Below are 24,211 nucleotides of genomic sequence, written 5' to 3'. Positions count from 1 at the left end.
TGGCAAAGGACCAATCCATAAGACTCAAAGCGGCGCCAGAGTCGACATAGGCGTCCGTGGTAATAGATGACAAAGAGCAAATCAGGGTCACAGATAGAATAAATTTAGACGGTAAGGTGCAAATGGAAACAGATTTACCAAGCTTTTTAGTGCGCTTAGAGCATGCTGATATAACATGAGTAGAATCACCACAATAGAAACACAACCCATTTTTCCGTCTAAAATTCTGCCGCTCGCTTCGGGACAGAATTCTATCACACTGCATACTCTCTGGCGACTTCTCAGTGGACACCGCCAGATGGTGCACTGGTTTGCGCTCCCGCAAACGCCTATCGATCTGAATAGCCATTGTCATGGACTCATTCAGACCCGCAGGCACAGGGAACCCCACCATAACATCCTTAATGGCATCAGAGAGACCCTCTCTGAAAGTCGCCGCCAGGGCGCACTCATTCCACTGAGTAAGCACAGACCATTTACGGAATCTTTGGCAGTAAATTTCCGCTTCATCTTGCCCCTGAGATAGGGACATCAAAGTTTTTTCTGCCTGAAGCTCCAAATGAGGTTCGTCATAAAGCAACCCCAAGGCCAGAAAAAACGCATCCACATTGAGCAACGCAGGATCCCCTGGTGTCAATGAAAAAGCCCAGTCTTGAGGGTCGCCCCGGAGCAAGGAAATCACAATCCTGACCTGCTGTGCAGGATCTCCGGCAGAGCGAGATTTCAGGGACAAAAATAATTTGCAATTATTTCGAAAATTCTGAAACCCGGATCTATTCCCCGAGAAAAATTCCGGCAAAGGAATTCTCGGCTCAGATACAGGTGCATGACAAACAAAATCTTGCAAATTTTGTACCTTCGTGGCGAGAATATTCAAACCTGCAGTTACACTCTGAAGATCCATTACAAACAGGTGGACACAGAGCCATTCAAGGGTTAAGAGGAGGTAAGAAGCAGCTAGACAGCAATTAAGGGCTAGGCAGCAAAACTCTGAGGGGGAAAAAAAAAAAAATTTCCCTTCAACACTTCTTTTTCTCCTGCTTCAGCCCAAACAATTAACACTTTGCTGGCCGGTCAAACTGTCATGATCTCAATGGCAAGAGAACATAGCATAAGCATATATAGGAACTAGCTCTTGGAAGATGGGAACTGAGCTGACCATGAACTAAACCTAACGCACAACTAGCAGTGGCCGGGTAGCATGCCTACGTTGATTCTAGATGCCCAGCACCAGCCGGAGGACTAAATAATGCTAGCAGAGGAAAATATCAGTCCTAGCTCACCTCTAGAGAAATACCCCGAAAGGAGACAGAGGCCCCCCACATGTATTGGCGGTGAGTTAAGATGAAATAACAAACGTAGTATGAAAATAGGTTTAGCAAATTTGAGGTCCACTTACTACATAGCAGAAGACAGAAAGGACACTTTCATGGTCAGCTGAAAACCCTATCAATACACCATCCAGAAATTACTTTAAAACTCTGGCATTAACTCATAACACCAGAGTGGCAATTCCCGTTCACAAGAGCTTTCCAGACACAGTAACGAAACTACAGCTGTGAACTGGAACAAAATGCAAAAACAAACATGGACAAGAGTCCAACTTATCTAGTAGTTGTCTAGGAGCAGGAACAAGCACAGAGAGGCTTCTGATAACATTGTTGACCGGCAAGCAACTAACAAAGCAGCAAGGCTATATAGCGACTCCCACATCTTGATGGGAACAGGTGAACAGAGAAGATGAAGACACCAGTTCAATTCCACCAGTAGCCACCGGGGGAGCCCAGAATCCAAATTCACAACAGGCATCATGTGGTAGAGAACGCAGGAAGAGCGATCGTGAGGTAGAGAGCGCAGGAAGAAGAGCGATCATGAGGTAGAGAGCGCAGGAAGAAGAGAGCGCAGGAAGAGCGATCATGAGGGAGAGAGCGCAGAAAGAGCGATCATAGGGTAGAGAGCGCAGGAAGAAGAGGGGTCATGTAGTAGAGAGCGCAGGAAGAGCGATCATGAGGTAGAGAGCGCAGGAAGAAGAGGGATCATGTGGTAGAGAGTGCAGGAAGAAGAGCGATCATGTGGTAGAGAGCGCAGGAAGAAAATAAATCATGTGGTAGAGAGCGCAGGAAGAAGAGCGATCATGTGTTAGACAGCGCAGGAAGAAGAGCGATCATGAGGTCGAGAGCGCAGGAAGAGCGATCATGAGGTAGAGAGCGCAGGAAGAGCGATCATAAGGAAGAGAGCACAAGAAGAAGAGGGATCGTGTGGTAGAGAGCGTAGGAAGAGCGATTATGAGGTAGAGTGCGCAGGAAGAAGAGGGATCATGTGGTAGAGAGCGCAGGAAGAGCGATCATGAGGTAGAGAGCGCAGTAAGAGTGATCATGAGGTAGAGATCGCAGGAAGAAGAGCGATCATGAGGTAGAGAGCGCAGGAAGAGCGATCATGTGGTAGAGAGCGCAGGAAGAGCGATCATGTGGTAGAGAGCGCAGGAAGAAGAGGGATCATGTGGTAGAGAACGCAGGAAGAGCGATCGTGAGGTAGAGAGCGCAGGAAGAAGAGCGATCATGAGGTAGAGAGCGCAGGAAGAAGAGAGCGCAGGAAGAGCGATCATGAGGGAGAGAGCGCAGAAAGAGCGATTATAAGGTAGAGAGCGCAGGAAGAAGAGGGGTCATGTAGTAGAGAGCGCAGGAAGAGCGATCATGAGGTAGACAGCACAGGAAGAGCGATCATGAGGTAGAGAGCGCAGGAAGAAGAGCGATCATGTGGTAGAGAGCGCAGGAAGAGCGATCATGTGGTAGAGAGCGCAGGAAGAAGAGGGATCATGTGGTAGAGAACGCAGGAAGAGCGATCGTGAGGTAGAGAGCGCAGGAAGAAGAGGGGTCATGAGGTAGAGAGCGCAGGAAGAAGAGAGCGCAGGAAGAGCGATCATGAGGGAGAGAGCGCAGAAAGAGCGATCATAAGGTAGAGAGCGCAGGAAGAAGAGGGGTCATGTAGTAGAGAGCGCAGGAAGAGCGATCATGAGGTAGAGAGCGCAGGAAGAAGAGCGATCATGAGGTAGAGAGCGCAGTAAGAGTGATCATGAGGTAGAGATTGCAGGAAGAAGAGCGATCATGAGGTAGAGAGCGCAGGAAGAGCGATCATGTGGTAGAGAGCGCAGGAAGAGCGATCATGAGGTAGACAGCGCAGGAAGAGCGATCATGAGGTAGAGAGCGCAGGAAGAGCGATCATGAGGTAGAGAGCGCAGGAAGAAGAGGGATCATGTGGTAGCGAGTGCAGGAAGAAGAGCGATCATGTGGTAGAGAGCGCAGGAAGAAAAGAAATCATGTGGTAGAGAGCGCAGGAAGAAGAGCGATCATGTGTTAGACAGCGCAGGAAGAAGAGCGATCATGAGGTCGAGAGCGCAGGAAGAGCGATCATGAGGTAGAGAGCGCAGGAAGAGTGATCATAAGGAAGAGAGCGCAAGAAGAAGAGGGATCGTGTGGTAGAGAGCGTAGGAAGAGCGATTATGAGGTAGAGTGCGCAGGAAGAAGAGGGATCATGTGGTAGAGAGCGCAGTAAGAGTGATCATGAGGTAGAGATCGCAGGAAGAAGAGCGATCATGAGGTAGAGAGCGCAGTAAGAGTGATCATGAGGTAGAGATCGCAGGAAGAAGAGCGATCATGAGGTAGAGAGCGCAGGAAGAGCGATCATGTGGTTGAGAGCGCAGGAAGAGCGATCATGTGGTAGAGAGCGCAGGAAGAAGAGGGATCATGTGGTAGAGAACGCAGGAAGAGCGATCGTGAGGTAGAGAGCGCAGGAAGAAGAGCGATCATGAGGTAGAGAGCGCAGGAAGAAGAGAGCGCAGGAAGAGCGATCATGAGGGAGAGAGCGCAGAAAGAGCGATCATAGGGTAGAGAGCGCAGGAAGAAGAGGGGTCATGTAGTAGAGAGCGCAGGAAGAGCGATCATGAAGTAGAGAGCGCAGTAAGAGTGATCATGAGGTAGAGATCGCAGGAAGAAGAGCGATCATGAGGTAGAGAGCGCAGGAAGAGCGATCATGTGGTAGAGAGCGCAGGAAGAGCGATCATAAGGTAGAGAGCGCAGGAATAAGAGGGGTCATGTAGTAGAGAGCGCAGGAAGAGCGATCATGAGGTAGACAGCGCAGGAAGAGCGATCATGAGGTAGAGAGCGCAGGAAGAGCGATCATGAGGTAGAGAGCGCAGGAAGAGCGATCATGAGGTAGAGAGCGCAGGAAGAAGAGGGATCATGTGGTAGAGAGTGCAGGAAGAAGAGCGATCATGTGGTAGAGAGCGCAGGAAGAAAAGAAATCATGTGGTAGAGAGCGCAGGAAGAAGAGCGATCATGTGTTAGACAGCGCAGGAAGAAGAGCGATCATGAGGTCGAGAGCGCAGGAAGAGCGATCATGAGGTAGAGAGCGCAGGAAGAGCGATCATAAGGAAGAGAGCACAAGAAGAAGAGGGATCGTGTGGTAGAGAGCGTAGGAAGAGCGATTATGAGGTAGAGTGCGCAGGAAGAAGAGGGATCATGTGGTAGAGAGCGCAGGAAGAGCGATCATGAGGTAGAGAGCGCAGTAAGAGTGATCATGAGGTAGAGATCGCAGGAAGAAGAGCGATCATGAGGTAGAGAGCGCAGGAAGAGCGATCATGTGGTAGAGAGCGCAGGAAGAGCGATCATGTGGTAGAGAGCGCAGGAAGAAGAGGGATCATGTGGTAGAGAACGCAGGAAGAGCGATCGTGAGGTAGAGAGCGCAGGAAGAAGAGCGATCATGAGGTAGAGAGCGCAGGAAGAAGAGAGCGCAGGAAGAGCGATCATGAGGGAGAGAGCGCAGAAAGAGCGATTATAAGGTAGAGAGCGCAGGAAGAAGAGGGGTCATGTAGTAGAGAGCGCAGGAAGAGCGATCATGAGGTAGACAGCACAGGAAGAGCGATCATGAGGTAGAGAGCGCAGGAAGAAGAGCGATCATGTGGTAGAGAACGCAGGAAGAAGAGGGATCATGTAGAGAACGCAGGAAGAGCGATCGTGAGGTAGAGAACGCAGGAAGAGCGATCGTGAGGTAGAGAGCGCAGGAAGAAGAGCGATCATGAGGTAGAGAGCGCAGGAAGAAGAGAGCGCAGGAAGAGCGATCATGAGGGAGAGAGCGCAGAAAGAGCGATCATAGGGTAGAGAGCGCAGGAAGAAGAGGGGTCATGTAGTAGAGAGCGCAGGAAGAGCGATCATGAGGTAGAGAGCGCAGTAAGAGTGATCATGAGGTAGAGATCGCAGGAAGAAGAGCGATCATGAGGTAGAGAGCGCAGGAAGAGCGATCATGTGGTAGAGAGCGCAGGAAGAGCGATCATAAGGTAGAGAGCGCAGGAATAAGAGGGGTCATGTAGTAGAGAGCGCAGGAAGAGCGATCATGAGGTAGACAGCGCAGGAAGAGCGATCATGAGGTAGAGAGCGCAGGAAGAGCGATCATGAGGTAGAGAGCGCAGGAAGAGCGATCATGAGGTAGAGAGCGCAGGAAGAAGAGGGATCATGTGGTAGAGAGTGCAGGAAGAAGAGCGATCATGTGGTAGAGAGCGCAGGAAGAAAAGAAATCATGTGGTAGAGAGCGCAGGAAGAAGAGCGATCATGTGTTAGACAGCGCAGGAAGAAGAGCGATCATGAGGTCGAGAGCGCAGGAAGAGCGATCATGAGGTAGAGAGCGCAGGAAGAGCGATCATAAGGAAGAGAGCACAAGAAGAAGAGGGATCGTGTGGTAGAGAGCGTAGGAAGAGCGATTATGAGGTAGAGTGCGCAGGAAGAAGAGGGATCATGTGGTAGAGAGCGCAGGAAGAGCGATCATGAGGTAGAGAGCGCAGTAAGAGTGATCATGAGGTAGAGATCGCAGGAAGAAGAGCGATCATGAGGTAGAGAGCGCAGGAAGAGCGATCATGTGGTAGAGAGCGCAGGAAGAGCGATCATGTGGTAGAGAGCGCAGGAAGAAGAGGGATCATGTGGTAGAGAACGCAGGAAGAGCGATCGTGAGGTAGAGAGCGCAGGAAGAAGAGCGATCATGAGGTAGAGAGCGCAGGAAGAAGAGAGCGCAGGAAGAGCGATCATGAGGGAGAGAGCGCAGAAAGAGCGATTATAAGGTAGAGAGCGCAGGAAGAAGAGGGGTCATGTAGTAGAGAGCGCAGGAAGAGCGATCATGAGGTAGACAGCACAGGAAGAGCGATCATGAGGTAGAGAGCGCAGGAAGAAGAGCGATCATGTGGTAGAGAGCGCAGGAAGAGCGATCATGTGGTAGAGAGCGCAGGAAGAAGAGGGATCATGTGGTAGAGAACGCAGGAAGAGCGATCGTGAGGTAGAGAGCGCAGGAAGAAGAGGGGTCATGAGGTAGAGAGCGCAGGAAGAAGAGAGCGCAGGAAGAGCGATCATGAGGGAGAGAGCGCAGAAAGAGCGATCATAAGGTAGAGAGCGCAGGAAGAAGAGGGGTCATGTAGTAGAGAGCGCAGGAAGAGCGATCATGAGGTAGAGAGCGCAGGAAGAAGAGCGATCATGAGGTAGAGAGCACAGTAAGAGTGATCATGAGGTAGAGATTGCAGGAAGAAGAGCGATCATGAGGTCGAGAGCGCAGGAAGAGCGATCATGAGGTAGAGAGCGCAGGAAGAGCGATCATAAGGAAGAGAGCGCAAGAAGAAGAGGGATCGTGTGGTAGAGAGCGTAGGAAGAGCGATTATGAGGTAGAGTGCGTAGGAAGAAGAGGGATCATGTGGTAGAGAGAGCAGGAAGAGCCATCATGAGGTAGAGAGCGCAGTAAGAGTGATCATGAGGTAGAGATCGCAGGAAGAAGAGCGATCATGAGGTAGAGAGCGCAGGAAGAGCGATCATGTGGTAGAGAGCGCAGGAAGAAGAGGGATCATGTGGTAGAGAACGCAGGAAGAGCGATCGTGAGGTAGAGAGCGCAGGAAGAAGAGCGATCATGAGGTAGAGAGCGCAGGAAGAAGAGAGCGCAGGAAGAGCGATCATGAGGGAGAGAGCGCAGAAAGAGCGATTATAAGGTATAGAGCGCAGGAAGAAGAGGGGTCATGTAGTAGAGAGCGCAGGAAGAGCGATCATGAGGTAGAGAGCGCAGGAAGAAGAGCGATCATGTGGTAGAGAGCGCAGGAAGAGCGATCATCAGGTAAGAGATGGTAATATGAAGACGACAAGGCATGCGAGCGTGCAGTGTTACAGTGACAGTCATGCTATCCGGTCATATTGTCCGCCACGGCTGTTCACAGTTACAGTATTCACCTCCCCATCGCAGCCTACAAGGCTCAGGTAGGACAAGGCATAGTACATACGTCTGACCATGTGCACTATGTCCCCGTCACAGTGGTACTCGGGCAGGAAGATCAGGCCTTATGCACACAGGTAAGTGAATACAGCGAGCAAGGCGGCAGAGCAGCTGCGGGGAGTCCGGTATGACAGCACCAGATGGCACCTGGCAGCACCACGTCAGCCGTACTAAGTGACAGCGTCAGCGCAGTATCACCTGGAGGGGGCGCTGCGCTGGACGGGACTCACCTTTTCCAGCTGACTGTGCACGTGCTGAACAATGAGGTCCAGAGCCACAGAGTTCTCCCCCCCTAAAACACACAATTATCCAAAACATTACATCAGGTGCAGACCCCAGGTGTATATACTACCTGCGGTATACAGGTGGGAGGTCGGGGTAACATGGCGCAGGTACACATACATGACACCACAGGGTGCAGATTACCTCTGGGCACCACGATATCTGCCAGCTGTACGGTGGGCTCGATATACTGCTCGAACGCCGGCTTCACAAACTTATTGTATTGCTTGATCACCCCGACAATGTCACGGCCGCGCTCGGTGATGTCTCGCTTCAACCGCCGCACCAGCCGAATGTCAGAGTCTGTATCTACAAACACCTTCATGTCTAAAAGCTGGAGGAAAGCAAAATCACGTAACGGAGCAAATACCACCCCAGCGTGCAGAAAAGATAGAGGTGCGGTGAGACAGCCGAGCAATGCAGGGAGCGCGCCCAGACGCCGGGCGAGACGGGGAAGCGGGGAGCGCCCCCAGATACTGGGCGAGGCGGGGAAACGCCAAGGGGAGCACACCCAGACACCGGGCGAGGCAGGGAGTGCGCCCAGACGCCGAGCAAGGCTGGGAGCGCGCCCAGACACCAGGCGAGGCAGGGAGTGCGCCCAGACGCCGAGCAAGGCTGGGAGCGCGCCCAGACACCAGGCGAGGCAGGGAGTGCACCCAGACGTCGAGCGAGGCAGGGAGTGTGCCCAGACGCCGAACGAGGTAGGGAGTGAGCCCAGATGCCGAGCGAGGCAGGGAAGCGGGGAGTACACCCAGATACTGGGCGAGGCGGGGAGAGGGCCCAGACACTGAGCAAGGCGGGGAAACGCCGAGGGAAGTGGCGAGCACACCCAGACACTGGGCGAGGCAGGGAGTGCGCCCAGACGCCAGGCGAGGCATGGAGCGCACCCAGATGCCGAGCGAGGCAGGGAGTGAGCCCAGATGCCGAGCGAGGCAGGGAGTGAGCCCAGACGCCGGGCGAGACAAGGAAATGCCGGGAGTGCACCCAGACACCAGGCAAGGCAGGGAGTGCGCCCAGACGCCGAGTGAGGCAGGGAGCGCGCCCAGACGCCAGGCAAGGCAGGGAGTGCGCCCAGACGCCGAGTGAGGCAGGGAGCGCGCCTAGACGCCGAGCGAGGCAGGGAGCGTGCGCAAACACCGAACGAGGCAGGGAGCGTGCGCAGACGCCGAACGAGGCAGGGAGTGAGCCCAGACGCCAAACGAGGCAGGGAGTGAGCCCAGACGCCAAACGAGGCAGGGAGCGCACCCAGACGCCGAGCGAGGCAGGGAGCGCACCCAGACGCCGAGTGAGGCAGGGAGCGCACCCAGACGCCGAGCGAGGCAGGGAGCGCACCCAGACGCCGAGCGAGGCAGGGAGCGCACCCAGACGCCGAGCGAGGCAGGGAGCGTGCCCAGACGCCGAACGAGGCAGGGAGTGAGCCCAGACGCCGGGCAAGACGGGGAAACGCCGGGAGCGCACCCAGACATTGGGCAAGGCAGGGAGCACACCCTGATGCCAAGCGAGGCAGTGAGCGCGCCTAGACGCCAAGCGAGGCAGGGAGGGCGCCCAGATGCCGGGCGAGATGGGGAAACACCGGGGAAAGCAGGAAGCACACCCAGACAGGGAGTGTGCCCAGATGCCGAGCGAGGCATGGACCGAGTCCAGATGCCGAGCGAGGCAAGGAGCGCACCCAGACGCCGACCGAGGCAGGGAAACGCCGGGGAAAGCGGGGAGTGCACCCAGACACTGGGCGAGGCAGGGAGCGCGCTCAGATGCCAGGTGAGACAGGGAAACGCAAGGGAAGCCGGGAGCGCACCCAGACACCAGGCGAGGCAGGGAGCGTGCCCAGATGCCAGGCGAGTTGGGGAAACGCTGGTGAAAGCGGAGAGCGCACTCAGACACTGGGCGAAGCGGGGAGAGCGCCCAGACACCGAGCGAGTCAGGGAAACACCGGGAGAGTCGGGGAAACGCCAGGCGAAGCGGGGAGCGAAGCCAGACACCGGACGAGTTGGGAAACCCCAGGCAAAGCGAGGAGTGGAGCGCGCCCAGACGTCAGGTGAAGCGGGAAGCGCGCCCAGACGCCAGGCAAAGAGAGGAGCGTGGCCAATCGCCAGGTGAATCAGGGAAACGCTGGGCGAGGTGGGGAGTACGCTCAGATGCAAGGGGAAGCAGGGAGTGAACTCAGATGCAGGGAGAAGCGGGGAGTGCGCTCAGATGCAGTGCGAAGAGGGGAGCGCGCCCAGACACCGGGGAGCCCGGAAACAAAGCTCGGAAATTAGCAGAAGCCGTTGATTTTACCTTCAGAAGCTCCTTATTGGCAAAGGAGAGAATTCCCTCAAATATGACGACATTAGCGCCATAAACGGTTTTCTGCAGGAGTAGAGAGGATGGGGTCATACCTTGGTGAAGGGTGGTCTTACACCGGTTGGTTCCCATGTTATGTCATTGTGGGGTCACTCACCCAGTCCTTGCGGCGGCTGTGTGTGGTGAAGTCGTACACCGGCACTTTCACGCTCTTCCCCTTCTTCAGTTTGCGCAGGACACTGACCAGAAGATCGAAGTCAAACGCATCAGGGTGATCGAAGTTATACTCATTCCTGGCGGCCAAATCCTGCTGCTCCTTAGTGAGGATCTGGGAGGACACAACCAGTAATATCCAAGAGTACGAGCACCAGCACCCCATATCTGGTCTCTGCCACCCACCCCCGATGGCACGGATCCGGGCTCAGCGACACTGGGCACCATATAACCATGATCAGCCTCGGACACTACAAACTGAGGCACCACAGATCCAGGCTCAGCCCCGGGCCCCAAAGATCCAGGTTCAGCCCAGGCACCACAAATCCTGGCTTAGCACCGATACCGCAGATCCTGGCTCAGCCCCGGTCACCACAGATCCAGGCTCAGCCCCGGTCACCACAGATCCAGGCTCAGCCCCGGTCACGAAAGATCCCGGCTCAGACCCGGGCACCGCAGATCCAGGCTCAGTCCCGAGCACCGTAGATCCCCGCTCAGCCCCGCGCACTACAGACTCAGGCTCAGCCCCTGACACCACAGATCCAGGCTCAGCCCCGGGCACCAGAGATCCAGGCTCAGCCCCGGGCACCACAAATCCAGGCTCAGCCTTGGGCATCACAGATCCAGGCTCAGCCCCGGGCACCAGAGATCCAGGGTTTGATGCAAGCTCGGAGCCTCTCAGAGAATGCACACAACACCACACCGCCCGTACTGCGCACCACAACACCGCTTGTACTGCACACACCGCTGCACTGCTCGTAGTACACACAACACCGCCCATACTATGCACCACCGCTGTACTGCTCGCATTGCACACCACAACAACGCTCGTACTGCGCACCACCACACTGCTTGTACTGCACACCACCGATGCACCGCTGTTTATGTGGACCTGAGTCATCGTATATTGCTGGATGACCAACAGCTACTAAATGGACAGAAGCTCTGCTTGAGGTAGCAGTCGGATGCGTGAGCTACAGGACGGCCAAGAGCAAGAGGACTCGGGTGCTGCCGTTCCTTCATCCTCATCAGATGAGGAGTTTGATTTCGACAAGTATTTGGATGACATGGAGCAGGCAAAGTGTCGCTGCAGGAAAAAGATTCCACTCCCATAGAACACAGATTGACCACATTTCAGCAAAATTAGAAGAGTTCAATCTTTCATCAAAGCTGACTGTGCACGAGGCAATTCCTTTATACCCTGAAATTGTTAGAGATGTCGCCCATGTGGTTACTGCTTTACCCCAACCCAAGTTAGTGTAGAGAGGTCGTTCTCCAGCCTCAAAATAATCAGGTCAGATGTGAGGTCATCTATGAAGGAGGATCTGATGGAGGCGATACTATTTCTCAGAACAAATTCATAGACTGCACAAATGTTATTATACTATAATAAATTGTAAATATGAATAAGGTTTTTGTCCTAAAGTTGTATTCCAATAAATATATTTAGTGTTCTAAATCTAAATTCTAGATCTAAATGGCTGGATTATTGTATCATAATAATGATTAAAAGCCTGATGTTACCATTTTACTACAGTAAATTTGTCACTTACACATGAGCCGTGTATGAGGGAGTCGGAGTGTGTCATGGAAATTGAGGAGTCGGAGATTTAGCCTACCGACTCCACAACCCTGACTCATATTGCCCACCACTCCACCGCTCGTACTGCCCACCGCTACACCGCTCGTACTGCCCACCGCTACACCGCTCGTACTGCCCACCGCTCCACCGCTCGTACTGCCCACCGATCCACCGCTCGTACTGCCCACCGATCCACCGCTCGTACTGCCCACCGCTACACCGCTCGTACTGCCCACCGCTACACCGCTCGTCAGGGTGGATTGATTTAAATCACGCCGATTTAAATCATGATTTAAATCACGATTTAAATCAAAAGATTTTTTTCTATTTAAATCGGATCGATTTAAATCATGATTTTAATCATGATTTAAATCACTGATTTAAATCAAAAGGTTTTTTTTAATATAAATCACGATTAAAATGAGAAGTGAGAGCAGTGCGCATGTGCGCCCATAGTTACACGGACGAAACTAGGGGCAACGATCTAACGCCAGGGTGAGGGGGGGACCCCAAAGTAAGTAAAAATCTTTTTTGTTTTACTATATGGCAATAGGTAGGTGTTTAAAAGCAGCATGTCTTAATTGTATAAACTATTAATAGCCTCCACATTTTGTTCATACTGCCCCTTTAATTCCACACTTCTAGCTTGGTTTCACTTTTGGTTTAGTTTCTTTTTCCATTCAGTTGACATGCCCAAACTTGTTGGATAGTCAGCAGTACTTGGCTGTAGTAACAATCAAACTTCATAAGTGATCTGTGTGAGCCATGGCAGGTCGTAAGAGAGACCCTATTTGGGTTCATTTTGTTGAGATGCCAGCAGCAGATCTTGGAAAGAAAGGTGCAAGAGCAAAGTGCAAATACTGTCAAAAGGATATCCAAGGACTTGTTTGCCGTTTGAAATCACATTATGAAAACTGCAACCAGAAGGGAAATGAAGATGTTGATAGTGAAGTGTTTCTTTGGTCATCTTCATCACCGCACTTCTCATGATGTTGCCTCATTCACGCCACCAGGCCTTGCATCTCTTTGTTGCATCGTTTGCATTTTGCACGCATGCCTGCCTTACCGATAGGCGAAGGAGCTTCATTAAAATATTCCCAAACTGGGTCTCTTTTACGGCCTGCTGCCATTATAAGGAAAGAATGTAATAAACCTCAGATCGTACACACAAACAGATCCAGACTTGTCTGTCTGTGGCTATGCTGCAGTATTGTGCTCAAAGTTTCACTTTCATTTTTTTGTCTGCTTGCCCTTCCTCCTCCTCACACTTAGATTCACATTCTTCTTGTGTTGTGCAGATCTATTCCACTCCAAACAATCAGAAACATATTGTCTAACTTCTTGGACTTGGCACTGAAGGGGTTGATTCTGTATTCATAGGTTTGTAGAACAATAGGATTAAGGTCTTTTTCTCAACTCTGTTCATGTTGTAACATTTTTGCCGTGAAGAAGAGGCTGGGACCTCTGCGGAGTCCAATTCAGTTTTGAGAACTGCGTAAGTAAAGCGAGCGTCTGTGATAATATAGGAGAGAAACTGCCCACTAATCCTACAGAAACCTCTGGAAGAGCATGGCATTGTGAATGTTACACATATACAGCCTTTATTCTACTGAGTTAAACAACTCAGCTTTATCTCATGATGGAACAACCTTTGGATGGTAAAATATTTTCCTCAAAAAGCAGTTTATTTAAAAAAATCCGATTTAAATCAAAAAAATCCGATTTAAATAAAAAAAATCCGATTTTTTTGATTTTTTTTTAAAAAACATTGATTTTTATCCACCCTGCCGCTCGTACTGCCCACCACACCGCTCGTACTGCCCACCACTACACCGCTCGTACTGCCCACCACACCGCTCGTACTGCCCACCACACCGCTCGTACTGCCCACCACCACACCGCTCGTACTGCCCACCACTACACCGCTCGTACTGCCCACCACTACACCGCTCGTACTGCCCACCACTACACCGCTCGTACTGCCCACCACTACACCGCTCGTACTGCCCACCACTACACCGCTCGTACTGCCCACCACTACACCGCTCGTACTGCCCACCACTACACCGCTCGTACTGCCCACCACTACACCGCTCGTACTGCTACACCGCTCGTACTGCCCACCGCTACACCGCTCATACTGCCCACCACTCCACCGCTCGTACTGCCCACCACTACACCGCTCGTACTGCCCACCACTACACCGCTCGTACTGCCCACCACTACACCGCTCGTACTGCCCACCACTACACCGCTCGTACTGCCCACCACTACACCGCTCGTACTGCCCACCACTACACCGCTCGTACTGCTACACCGCTCGTACTGCCCACCGCTACACCGCTCATACTGCCCACCACTCCACCGCTCGTACTGCCCACCACTACACCGCTCGTACTGCCCACCGCTCCACCGCTCGTACTGCCCACCGCTACACCGCTCGTACTGCCCACCACTCCACCGCTCGTACTGCCCACCGCTCCACCGCTCGTACTGCCCACCACTCCACCGCTCGTACTGCCCACCGCTACACCGCTCGTACTGCCCACCACTCCACCGCTCGTACTGCCCACCGCTCCACCGCTCGTACTGCCCACCGCTACACCGCTCGTACTGCCCACCGCTACACCGCTCGTACTGCCCACCGCTACACCGCTCGTACTGCCCACCACTACACCGCTCGTACTGCCCACCGCACCGCTCGTACTGCCCACCACTACACCGCTCGTACTGCCCACCACACCGCTCGTACTGCCCACCACACCGCTCGTACTGCCCACCACTACACCGCTCGTACTGCCCACCACTACACCGCTCGTACTGCCCACCACTACACCGCTCGTACTGCCCACCACTACACCGCTACTACTGCCCACCACACCGCTCGTACTGCCCACCACACCGCTCGTACTGCCCACCACACCGCTCGTACTGCCCACCACTACACCGCTCGTACTGCCCACCACTACACCGCTCGTACTGCCCACCACTACACCGCTCGTACTGCCCACCACTACACCGCTACTACTGCCCACCACTACACCGCTCGTACTGCCCACCACTACAACGCACGTACTGCCCACCACTACACCGCTCGTACTGCCCACCACTACACCGCTCGTACTGCCCACCACTACAACGCACGTACTGCCCACCACTACAACGCACGTTCTGCCCACCACTACACCGCTCGTACTGCACCACATGCTGGGCTAGATAAGAGCACCAATAAAACCGCCACAAGGAAAACTAGAGTGCGCCCCGCGGCCTGATCATCATTACTACCACCATACAATGGGCGCCGTACATCATCGCCTGCCCTCTCTGGGATGGGGTCGTGATGCCCCCAGGTGGCTGGCAAAGGGAGAACACCACAGAAGGGGAGGACCCTGAATTTCAGGAATGTGGCGTGATGACATCACCACAGGGGAGGAGTCACAAAGAGCGGTAACGGTGAGCACGCACCCTCTCACGGTAATAGGGGGGCTCCCACCTTATAGAAGCAGTCCATGGACAGGAGCACCACCCACGGCACGTCCAGAGCTTCTATAATCTTATTGGCCACAGTTGTCTTCCCCGATGCGCTGCCCCCGCACAGACCTGGAAGAGAGAATCATGGGTGTCAGACTAGCGCACTGCGAGGCCACGCTGTGCCACCACACCAACTCACCGATCACAAAAGCCTCCTTGAAAGGGGTCCCCGACTCGTTGTACCAGGGAGGGCGTCCGGCCGTGTAGATGGTCCTTTTACTGGTGCGCAACAATGGAGGCTCAGTTTTACTCTGGCTGGTGGTGCGTTTCCGGGGTGACAGAGACGGGGTGAGAGGCAGTCGGGTGAGCAGGGTGTCCAGAGAGTCCTCGCCACTGTCACTGACCACAGGAGGGAGAAAAGTCAGTGTCACCTCCTCCAATCCATCCCTGCCTGCAGATCGCCTCTCCGCTCCTCCCCCTGCAGGATGTCTCTCCGCTCCTCCCCCTGCAGGACACCTCTCCGCTCCTCCCCCTGCAGAACGCCTCTCCGTTCCTCCCCCTGCAGGACGTCTCTCCGCTCCTCCCCCTGCAGGCCGCCTCCCCGCTCCTCCCCTGCAGGCCGCCTCCCCGCTCCTCCCCTGGAGGTCGCCTCACCGCTCCTCCCCTGCAGATCGCCTCTCCGCTCCTCCCCCTGAAGGTCGCCTCTCCGCTCCTCCCCCTGCAGGACACCTCTCCGCTCCTCCCCCTGCAGGTCGCCTCTCCGCACCTCCCCCTGCAGATCACCTCACCGCTCCTCCCCCTGCAGGCCGCCTCCCCGCTCCTCCCCTGCAGGTCGCCTCACCGCTCCTCCCCTGCAGATCGCCTCTCCGCTCCTCCCCCTGAAGGTCGCCTCTCCGCTCCTCCCCCTGCAGATCGCCTCTCCGCTCCTCCCCCTGCAGGACGTCTCTCCGCTCCTCCCCCTGCAGGCCGCCTCCCCGCTCCTCCCCTGCAGGTCGCCTCTCCGCTCCTCCCCCTGCAGATGACCTCACCGCTCCTCTCCCTGCAGGTCGCCTCTCCGCTCCTCCCCTGCAGGACGTCTCTCCGCTCCTCCCCCTGCAGGTCGCCTCTCCGCTCCTCCCCCTGCAGATCGCCTCTCCGCTCCTCCCCCTGCAGGTCGCCTCTCCGCTCCTCCCCCTGCAGATCGCCTCTCCGCTCCTCTCCCTGCAGGTCGCCTCACCGCTCCTCCCCCTGCAGAACGCCTCTCCGCTCCTCCCCTGCAGGACGCCTCTCCGCTCCTCCCCTGCAGGACGTCTCTCCGCTCCTCCCCCTGCAGGTCGCCTCTCCGCTCCTCCCCTGCAGAACGTCTCTCCGCTCCTCCCCCTGCAGGTCGTCTCTCCGCTCCTCCCCTGCAGATCACCTCTCCACTCCTCCCCCTGCAGATCGCCTCCCCGCTCCTCCCCCTGCAGATCGCCTCTCCGCTCCTCCCCTGCAGGACGCCTCTCCGCTCCTCCCCCTGCAGGTCGCCTCTCCACTCCTCCCCTGCAGGACGTCTCTCCGCTCCTCCCCCTGCAGGTCGCCTCTCCGCTCCTCCCCCTGCAGATCACCTCTCCGCTCCTCCCCCTGCAGATCGCCTCTCCACTCCTCCCCTGCAGGACGTCGAAGAGCCTGAGATACTCCGCCCACCAGAGAAGAAGAGCCTGAGATACTCCGCCCACCACAGGGGGAAGAGCCTGAGATACTCCGCCCACCACAGAAGAGCCTGAGATACTCGGCCCAACACAGGAGAAGAGCCTGAGATACTCCGCCCACCACAGGGAGAAGGGTCTGATATACTCCACCCACCACAGGGGGAAGGGCCTGAGATACTCCGCCCACCACAGGGAGAAGGGTCTGAGATACTCCGCCCACCACAGGGAGAAGAGCCTGATATACTCCACCCACCACAGGGGGAAGGGCCTGAGATACTCCGCCCACCACAGGACAAGAGCCTGAGATACTCCGCCCACCACAGGAGAAGAGCCTGATATACTCCACCCACCACAGGAGAAGAGCCTTAGAAACTCCGCCCACCACAGAAGAGCCTGAGATACTCCGCCCACCACAGAAGAGGGTGAGATACTCCGCCCACCACTGGGGGAAAGGGCCTGAGATACTCCGCCCACCACAGGAGAAGAGCCTGATATGCTCCGCCCACCACAGAAGAGCCTGAGATACTCCGCCCACCACAGGAGAAGAGCCTGATATACTCCGCCCATCACAGGGGGAAGGGCCTGAGATACTCCGCCTACCACAGGGAGAAGAGCCTGAGATACTCCGCCCACCACAGGGGGAAGGGTCTGAGACACTCCGCCCACCACAGGAGAAGAGCCTGATATACTCCGCCCATCACAGGGGGAAGGGCCTGAGATACTCCGCCTACCACAGGGAGAAGAGCCTGATACTCCGCCCACCACAGGGGGAAGGGTCTGAGACACTCCGCCCACCACAGAAGGGCCTGAGATACTCCGCCCACCACAGGAGAAGAGCCTGAGATACTCCGCCAACCACAGGGGGAAGGGTCTGAGATACTCCGCCCACCACAGGGAAAAGAGCCTGGGATACTCCGCCCACCACAGGAGGAAGGGCCTGAGACACTCTGCCCACCACAGGAGGAAGGGCCTGAGACACTCCGCCCACCACAGGGGGAAGGGCCTGAGATACTCCGCCCACCACAGAAGAGGGTGAGATACTCCGCCCACCACAGGAGAAGAGCCTGAGATACTCCGCCCACCACAGAAGAGCCTGAGATACTCCGCCCACCACAGGGGGAAGGGTCTGAGATATTCCGCCTAACACAGGGAGAAGGGCCTGAGATACTCCGCCCACCACAGGGAGAAGGGCCTGAGATACTCCGCCCACCACAGGGGGAAGGGTCTGAGATACTCCGCCAACCACAGGGAGAAGGGCCTGAGATACTCCGCCCACCACAGGGGGAAGGGCCTGAGATACTCCACCCACGACAGGGTGAAGGGCCTGAGATACTCCGCCCACCACAGGGAGGAGGGTCTGAGATACTCCGCCCACCACAGGGAGAAGGGCCTGAGATACTCCGCCCACCACAGGGAGAAGGGCCTGAGATACTCCGCCAACCACAGGGAGAAGGGCCTGAGATACTCCACCCACCACAGGGGGAAGGGCCTGAGATACTCCGCCCACCACAGGGAGGAGGGTCTGAGATACTCCGCCCACCACAGGGAGAAGGGCCTGAGATACTCCGCCCACCACAGAAAGAAGGGCCTGAGATACTCCGCCCACCACAGGGGGAAGGGTCTGAGATACTCCGCCAACCACAGGGAGAAGGGCCTGAGATACTCCGCCCACCACAGGGGGAAGGGTCTGAGATACTCCGCCCACCACAGGGGGAAGGGCCTGAGATACTCCGCCCACCACAGGGGGAAGGGCCTGAGATACTCCGCCCACCACAGGGAGAAGTGTCATGAATCCCAATGGCTAGGGATAGCAAGGGACAAGCAAAGTAATACAAAATATCGGACGAGCTTTAGGGTGATGGAACCTGGGCTGACCGCTGCCCTACGCCTGACAAACGCAACTAGAGATAGCCAGGGAGCGTGCCTACGTTGGTTCTAGACGCCACGCACCAGCCTAAGAGCTAACTAGTACTGCAGAGAAAATAAGACCTCACTTGCCTCCAGAGGAATGAACCCCAAAAGGTATAGTTGCCCCCCACATGTATTGACGGTGAAATGAGAGGAAGGCACACACATAGAGATGATATATATAGGTTCAGCAAATTGAGGCCTGCTGTAAACTAGAAAGCAGAACGATACAAAAGGGGTCTGAGCGGTCAGCAAAAAACCCTAATCAAAAAACCATCCTGAGATTACAAGAACCCATGTGCCAACTCATGGCACATGGGGAGAACCTCAGTCCACTAGAGCTACCAGCTAGCATAGAGACATAATAAGCAAGCTGGACAAAAAAACCAACAACTGAAAATCAGCACTTAGCTTATCCTGAAAGATCTGGGAGCAGGTAGGCAGGAACCAAACAGAGCACATCTGAATACATTGATAGCCGGCAAGGGAATGACAGAAAGGCCAGGTAAAATAGGAAACACCCAGCCTCTGATGGACAGGTGGAAACCAAAGGCCGCAACCCACCAAAGTCACCCAGTACCAGCAGTAACCACCAGAGGGAGCCCACAAACAGAATCCACAACAGGGAAGGGCCTGAGATACTCCGCCCACCACAGGGAGGAGGGTCTGAGATACTCCGCCCACCACAGGGAGAAGGGTCTGAGATACTCCGCCCACCACAGGGGGAAGGGTCTGAGATACTCCGCCCACCACAGGGGGGAAGGGCCTGAGATACTCCGCCCACCACAGGGGGGAAGGGCCTGAGATACTCCGCCCACCACAGGGAGAAGGGTCTGAGATACTCCGCCCACCACATGGGGAAGGGTCTGAGATACTCCGCCCACCACAGGGGGAAGGGCCTGAGATACTCCGCCCACCACAGGGGGAAGGGCCTGAGATACTCCGCCCACCACAGGGGGAAGGGTCTGAGATACTCCGCCCACCACAGGGAGAAGGGTCTGAGATACTCCGCCCACCACAGGGGGGAAGGGCCTGAGATACTCCGCCCACCACAGGGGGAAGGGCCTGAGATACTCCGCCCACCACAGGGGCAAGGGCCTGAGATACTCCGCCCACCACAGGGGGAAGGGCCTGAGATACTCCGCCCACCACAGGGGGAAGGGTCTGAGATACTCCGCCCACCACAGGGGGAAGGGTCTGAGATACTCCGCCCACCACAGGGAGAAGGGTCTGAGATACTCCGCCCACCACAGGGGGAAGGGCCTGAGATACTCCGCCCACCACAGGGGGAAGGGCCTGAGATACTCCGCCCACCACAGGGGGAAGGGCCTGAGATACTCCGCCCACCACAGGGGGAAGGGTCTGAGATACTCCGCCCACCAAAGGGAGAAGGCTCTGAGATACTCCGCCCACCACAGGGGGAAGGGTCTGAGATACTCCGCCCACCACAGGGGGAAGGGTCTGAGATACTCCGCCCACCACAGGGGGAAGGGCCTGAGATACTCCGCCCACCACAGGGGGAAGGGCCTGAGATACTCCGCCCACCACAGGGGGAAGGGTCTGAGATACTCCGCCCACCACAGGGGGGAAGGGCCTGAGATACTCCGCCCACCACAGGGGGAAGGGCCTGAGATACTCCACCCACGACAGGGTGAAGGGCCTGAGATACTCCGCCCACCACAGGGAGGAGGGTCTGAGATACTCCGCCCACCACAGGGAGAAGGGCCTGAGATACTCCGCCCACCACAGGGAGAAGGGCCTGAGATACTCCGCCCACCACAGGGAGAAGGGCCTGAGATACTCCACCCACCACAGGGGGAAGGGCCTGAGATACTCCGCCCACCACAGGGAGGAGGGTCTGAGATACTCCGCCCACCACAGGGAGAAGGGCCTGAGATACTCCGCCCACCACAGAAAGAAGGGCCTGAGATACTCCGCCCACCACAGGGGGAAGGGTCTGAGATACTCCGCCAACCACAGGGAGAAGGGCCTGAGATACTCCGCCCACCACAGGGGGAAGGGTCTGAGATACTCCGCCCACCACAGGGGGAAGGGCCTGAGATACTCCGCCCACCACAGGGGGAAGGGCCTGAGATACTCCGCCCACCACAGGGAGAAGTGTCATGAATCCCAATGGCTAGGGATAGCAAGGGACAAGCAAAGTAATACAAAATATCGGACGAGCTTTAGGGTGATGGAACCTGGGCTGACCGCTGCCCTACGCCTGACAAACGCAACTAGAGATAGCCAGGGAGCGTGCCTACGTTGGTTCTAGACGCCACGCACCAGCCTAAGAGCTAACTAGTACTGCAGAGAAAATAAGACCTCACTTGCCTCCAGAGGAATGAACCCCAAAAGGTATAGTTGCCCCCCACATGTATTGACGGTGAAATGAGAGGAAGGCACACACATAGAGATGATATATATAGGTTCAGCAAATTGAGGCCTGCTGTAAACTAGAAAGCAGAACGATACAAAAGGGGTCTGAGCGGTCAGCAAAAAACCCTAATCAAAAAACCATCCTGAGATTACAAGAACCCATGTGCCAACTCATGGCACATGGGGAGAACCTCAGTCCACTAGAGCTACCAGCTAGCATAGAGACATAATAAGCAAGCTGGACAAAAAAACCAACAACTGAAAATCAGCACTTAGCTTATCCTGAAAGATCTGGGAGCAGGTAGGCAGGAACCAAACAGAGCACATCTGAATACATTGATAGCCGGCAAGGGAATGACAGAAAGGCCAGGTAAAATAGGAAACACCCAGCCTCTGATGGACAGGTGGAAACCAAAGGCCGCAACCCACCAAAGTCACCCAGTACCAGCAGTAACCACCAGAGGGAGCCCACAAACAGAATCCACAACAGGGAAGGGCCTGAGATACTCCGCCCACCACAGGGAGGAGGGTCTGAGATACTCCGCCCACCACAGGGAGAAGGGTCTGAGATACTCCGCCCACCACAGGGGGAAGGGTCTGAGATACTCCGCCCACCACAGGGGGGAAGGGCCTGAGATACTCCGCCCACCACAGGGGGGAAGGGCCTGAGATACTCCGCCCACCACAGGGAGAAGGGTCTGAGATACTCCGCCCACCACATGGGGAAGGGTCTGAGATACTCCGCCCACCACAGGGGGAAGGGCCTGAGATACTCCGCCCACCACAGGGGGAAGGGCCTGAGATACTCCGCCCACCACAGGGGGAAGGGTCTGAGATACTCCGCCCACCACAGGGAGAAGGGTCTGAGATACTCCGCCCACCACAGGGGGGAAGGGCCTGAGATACTCCGCCCACCACAGGGGGAAGGGCCTGAGATACTCCGCCCACCACAGGGGGAAGGGCCTGAGATACTCCGCCCACCACAGGGGGAAGGGTCTGAGATACTCCGCCCACCACAGGGGGAAGGGTCTGAGATACTCCGCCCACCACAGGGAGAAGGGTCTGAGATACTCCGCCCACCACAGGGGGAAGGGCCTGAGATACTCCGCCCACCACAGGGGGAAGGGCCTGAGATACTCCGCCCACCACAGGGGGAAGGGCCTGAGATACTCCGCCCACCACAGGGGGAAGGGTCTGAGATACTCCGCCCACCAAAGGGAGAAGGCTCTGAGATACTCCGCCCACCACAGGGGGAAGGGTCTGAGATACTCCGCCCACCACAGGGGGAAGGGTCTGAGATACTCCGCCCACCACAGGGGGAAGGGCCTGAGATACTCCGCCCACCACAGGGGGAAGGGCCTGAGATACTCCGCCCACCACAGGGGGAAGGGTCTGAGATACTCCGCCCACCACAGGGGGGAAGGGCCTGAGATACTCCGCCCACCACAGGGGGAAGGGTCTGAGATACTCCGCCCACCACAGGGGGAAGGGCCTGAGATACTCCACCCACCACAGGGGGAAGGGCCTGAGATACTCCGCCCACCAAAGGGAGAAGGGTCTGAGATACTCCGCCCACCACAGGGGGAAGGGCCTGAGATACTCCGCCCACCACAGGGGGAAGGGCCTGAGATACTCCGCCCACCACAGGGGGAAGGGTCTGAGATACTCCGCCCACCACAGGGGGAAGGGCCTGAGATACTCCGCCCACCACAGGGGGGAAGGGCCTGAGATACTCCACCCACCACAGGGGGAAGGGCCTGAGATACTCCACCCACCACAGGGGGAAGGGTCTGAGATACTCCGCCCACCACAGGGGGAAGGGCCTGAGATACTCCGCCCACCACAGGGGGGAAGGGCCTGAGATACTCCACCCACCACAGGGGGAAGGGCCTGAGATACTCCGCCCACCAAAGGGAGAAGGGTCTGAGATACTCCGCCCACCACAGGGGGGAAGGGCCTGAGATACTCCGCCCACCACAGGGGGAAGGGCCTGAGATACTCCGCCCACCACAGGGGGAAGGGCCTGAGATACTCCGCCCACCACAGGGGGAAGGGTCTGAGATACTCCGCCCACCACAGGGGGGAAGGGCCTGAGATACTCCGCCCACCACAGGGGGAAGGGCCTGAGATACTCCGCCCACCACAGAGGGAAGGGCCTGAGATACTCCGCCCACCACAGAGGGAAGGGCCTGAGATACTCCGCCCACTACGGGTGACATTGTATCCTCACACTCTCCGCTCAGCAGGGGGCACTGAGGAGTCGCACACGGAGGCCGCACAGTTCCCGGACATTATACAGCCCCGCCCGCTCCGCACCTGTGTGTCCGTCCTCGCCCCGGCTCCCCCTCCATCTCCCCGCAGCCTCTCTTCTCTACCGCTCTCTTCTCCATGCCGGAACAAGTGCGCTGCATCACAGACTACAACTCCCAGCGTCCCCTGCGTCTGATGACGTCATCTCCTGGCATCCTCCGCGTCAGCATCAGACTACATCTCCCGGCATCCTCCGCGTCAGCATCAGACTACATCTCCCGGCAACCCCCGCGTCATACAGTCACTCTGCTGGAGAAGGAGTGAGCAGAGTATCACATGTGAACCAATCAGATCGCTGCTATTATCCAGGCTAAACACATGAAAGCAGGAATGTGATTGGTGACTTTGTCTGTGCTACAGCTTCAGTACCACACCTGATTGGTGGAACCTGAGGACTAAACATGTGACTTTAGGGGCAGTGCGGTATTGGAGGAGGTGTTGGGGCGGTGTGGTACAGGAGGAGGTGTCGGGGCGGTGTGGTACATGAGGAGGTGTCGGGGCGGTGTGGTACATGAGGAGGTGTCGGGGCGGTGTGGTACAGGAGGAGGTGTCGGGGCGGTGTGGTACATGAGGAGGTGTCGGGGCGGTGTGGTACATGAGGAGGTGTCGGGGCGGTGTGGTACAGGAGGAGGTGTCGGGGCGGTGTGGTACATGAGGAGGTGTTGGGGCGGTGTGGTACATGAGGAGGTGTCAGGACGGTGTGGTACATGAGGAGGTGTCGGGGCGGTGTGGTACATGAGGAGGTGTTGGGGCGGTGTGGTACATGAGGAGGTGTTGGGGCGGTGTGGTACATGAGGAGGTGTCGGGGCGGTGTGGTACAGGA

At 56.3% G+C, this 24,211-nt stretch overlaps 1 protein-coding gene across 2 annotated transcripts in view; it reads right to left on the bottom strand.

The window, feature by feature from the left end:
* LOC143808849 (uridine-cytidine kinase-like 1) overlaps positions 1–23,603 on the bottom strand; it is a 39,434-nt gene extending 15,831 nt beyond the window's left edge. The window contains exons 1-7 of one of the 2 annotated variants that reach the window (XM_077291960.1): positions 23,395–23,603; positions 15,324–15,523; positions 15,147–15,253; positions 10,016–10,186; positions 9,853–9,924; positions 7,720–7,909; positions 7,524–7,585 (exon numbers count right to left, since the gene is read on the bottom strand). In XM_077291960.1, coding sequence (XP_077148075.1) covers positions 7,524–7,585; positions 7,720–7,909; positions 9,853–9,924; positions 10,016–10,186; positions 15,147–15,253; positions 15,324–15,523; positions 23,395–23,489 — 897 coding nt within the window. In that variant the 5' untranslated portion in view covers positions 23,490–23,603. The remainder of the gene's footprint in view (positions 1–7,523; positions 7,586–7,719; positions 7,910–9,852; positions 9,925–10,015; positions 10,187–15,146; positions 15,254–15,323; positions 15,524–23,394) is intronic. The other variant, XM_077291961.1, reaches the window with a different exon arrangement.
* Positions 23,604–24,211: the final 608 nt, after the last annotated feature.

The sequence above is a fragment of the Ranitomeya variabilis genome, chromosome 2 (genome assembly GCF_051348905.1).
Source record: "Ranitomeya variabilis isolate aRanVar5 chromosome 2, aRanVar5.hap1, whole genome shotgun sequence".
Taxonomy (NCBI): domain Eukaryota; kingdom Metazoa; phylum Chordata; class Amphibia; order Anura; family Dendrobatidae; genus Ranitomeya; species Ranitomeya variabilis.
The sequence above is the reverse complement of the archived record's forward strand: the minus strand, read 5'-3'. Positions and strand labels throughout refer to the sequence as shown.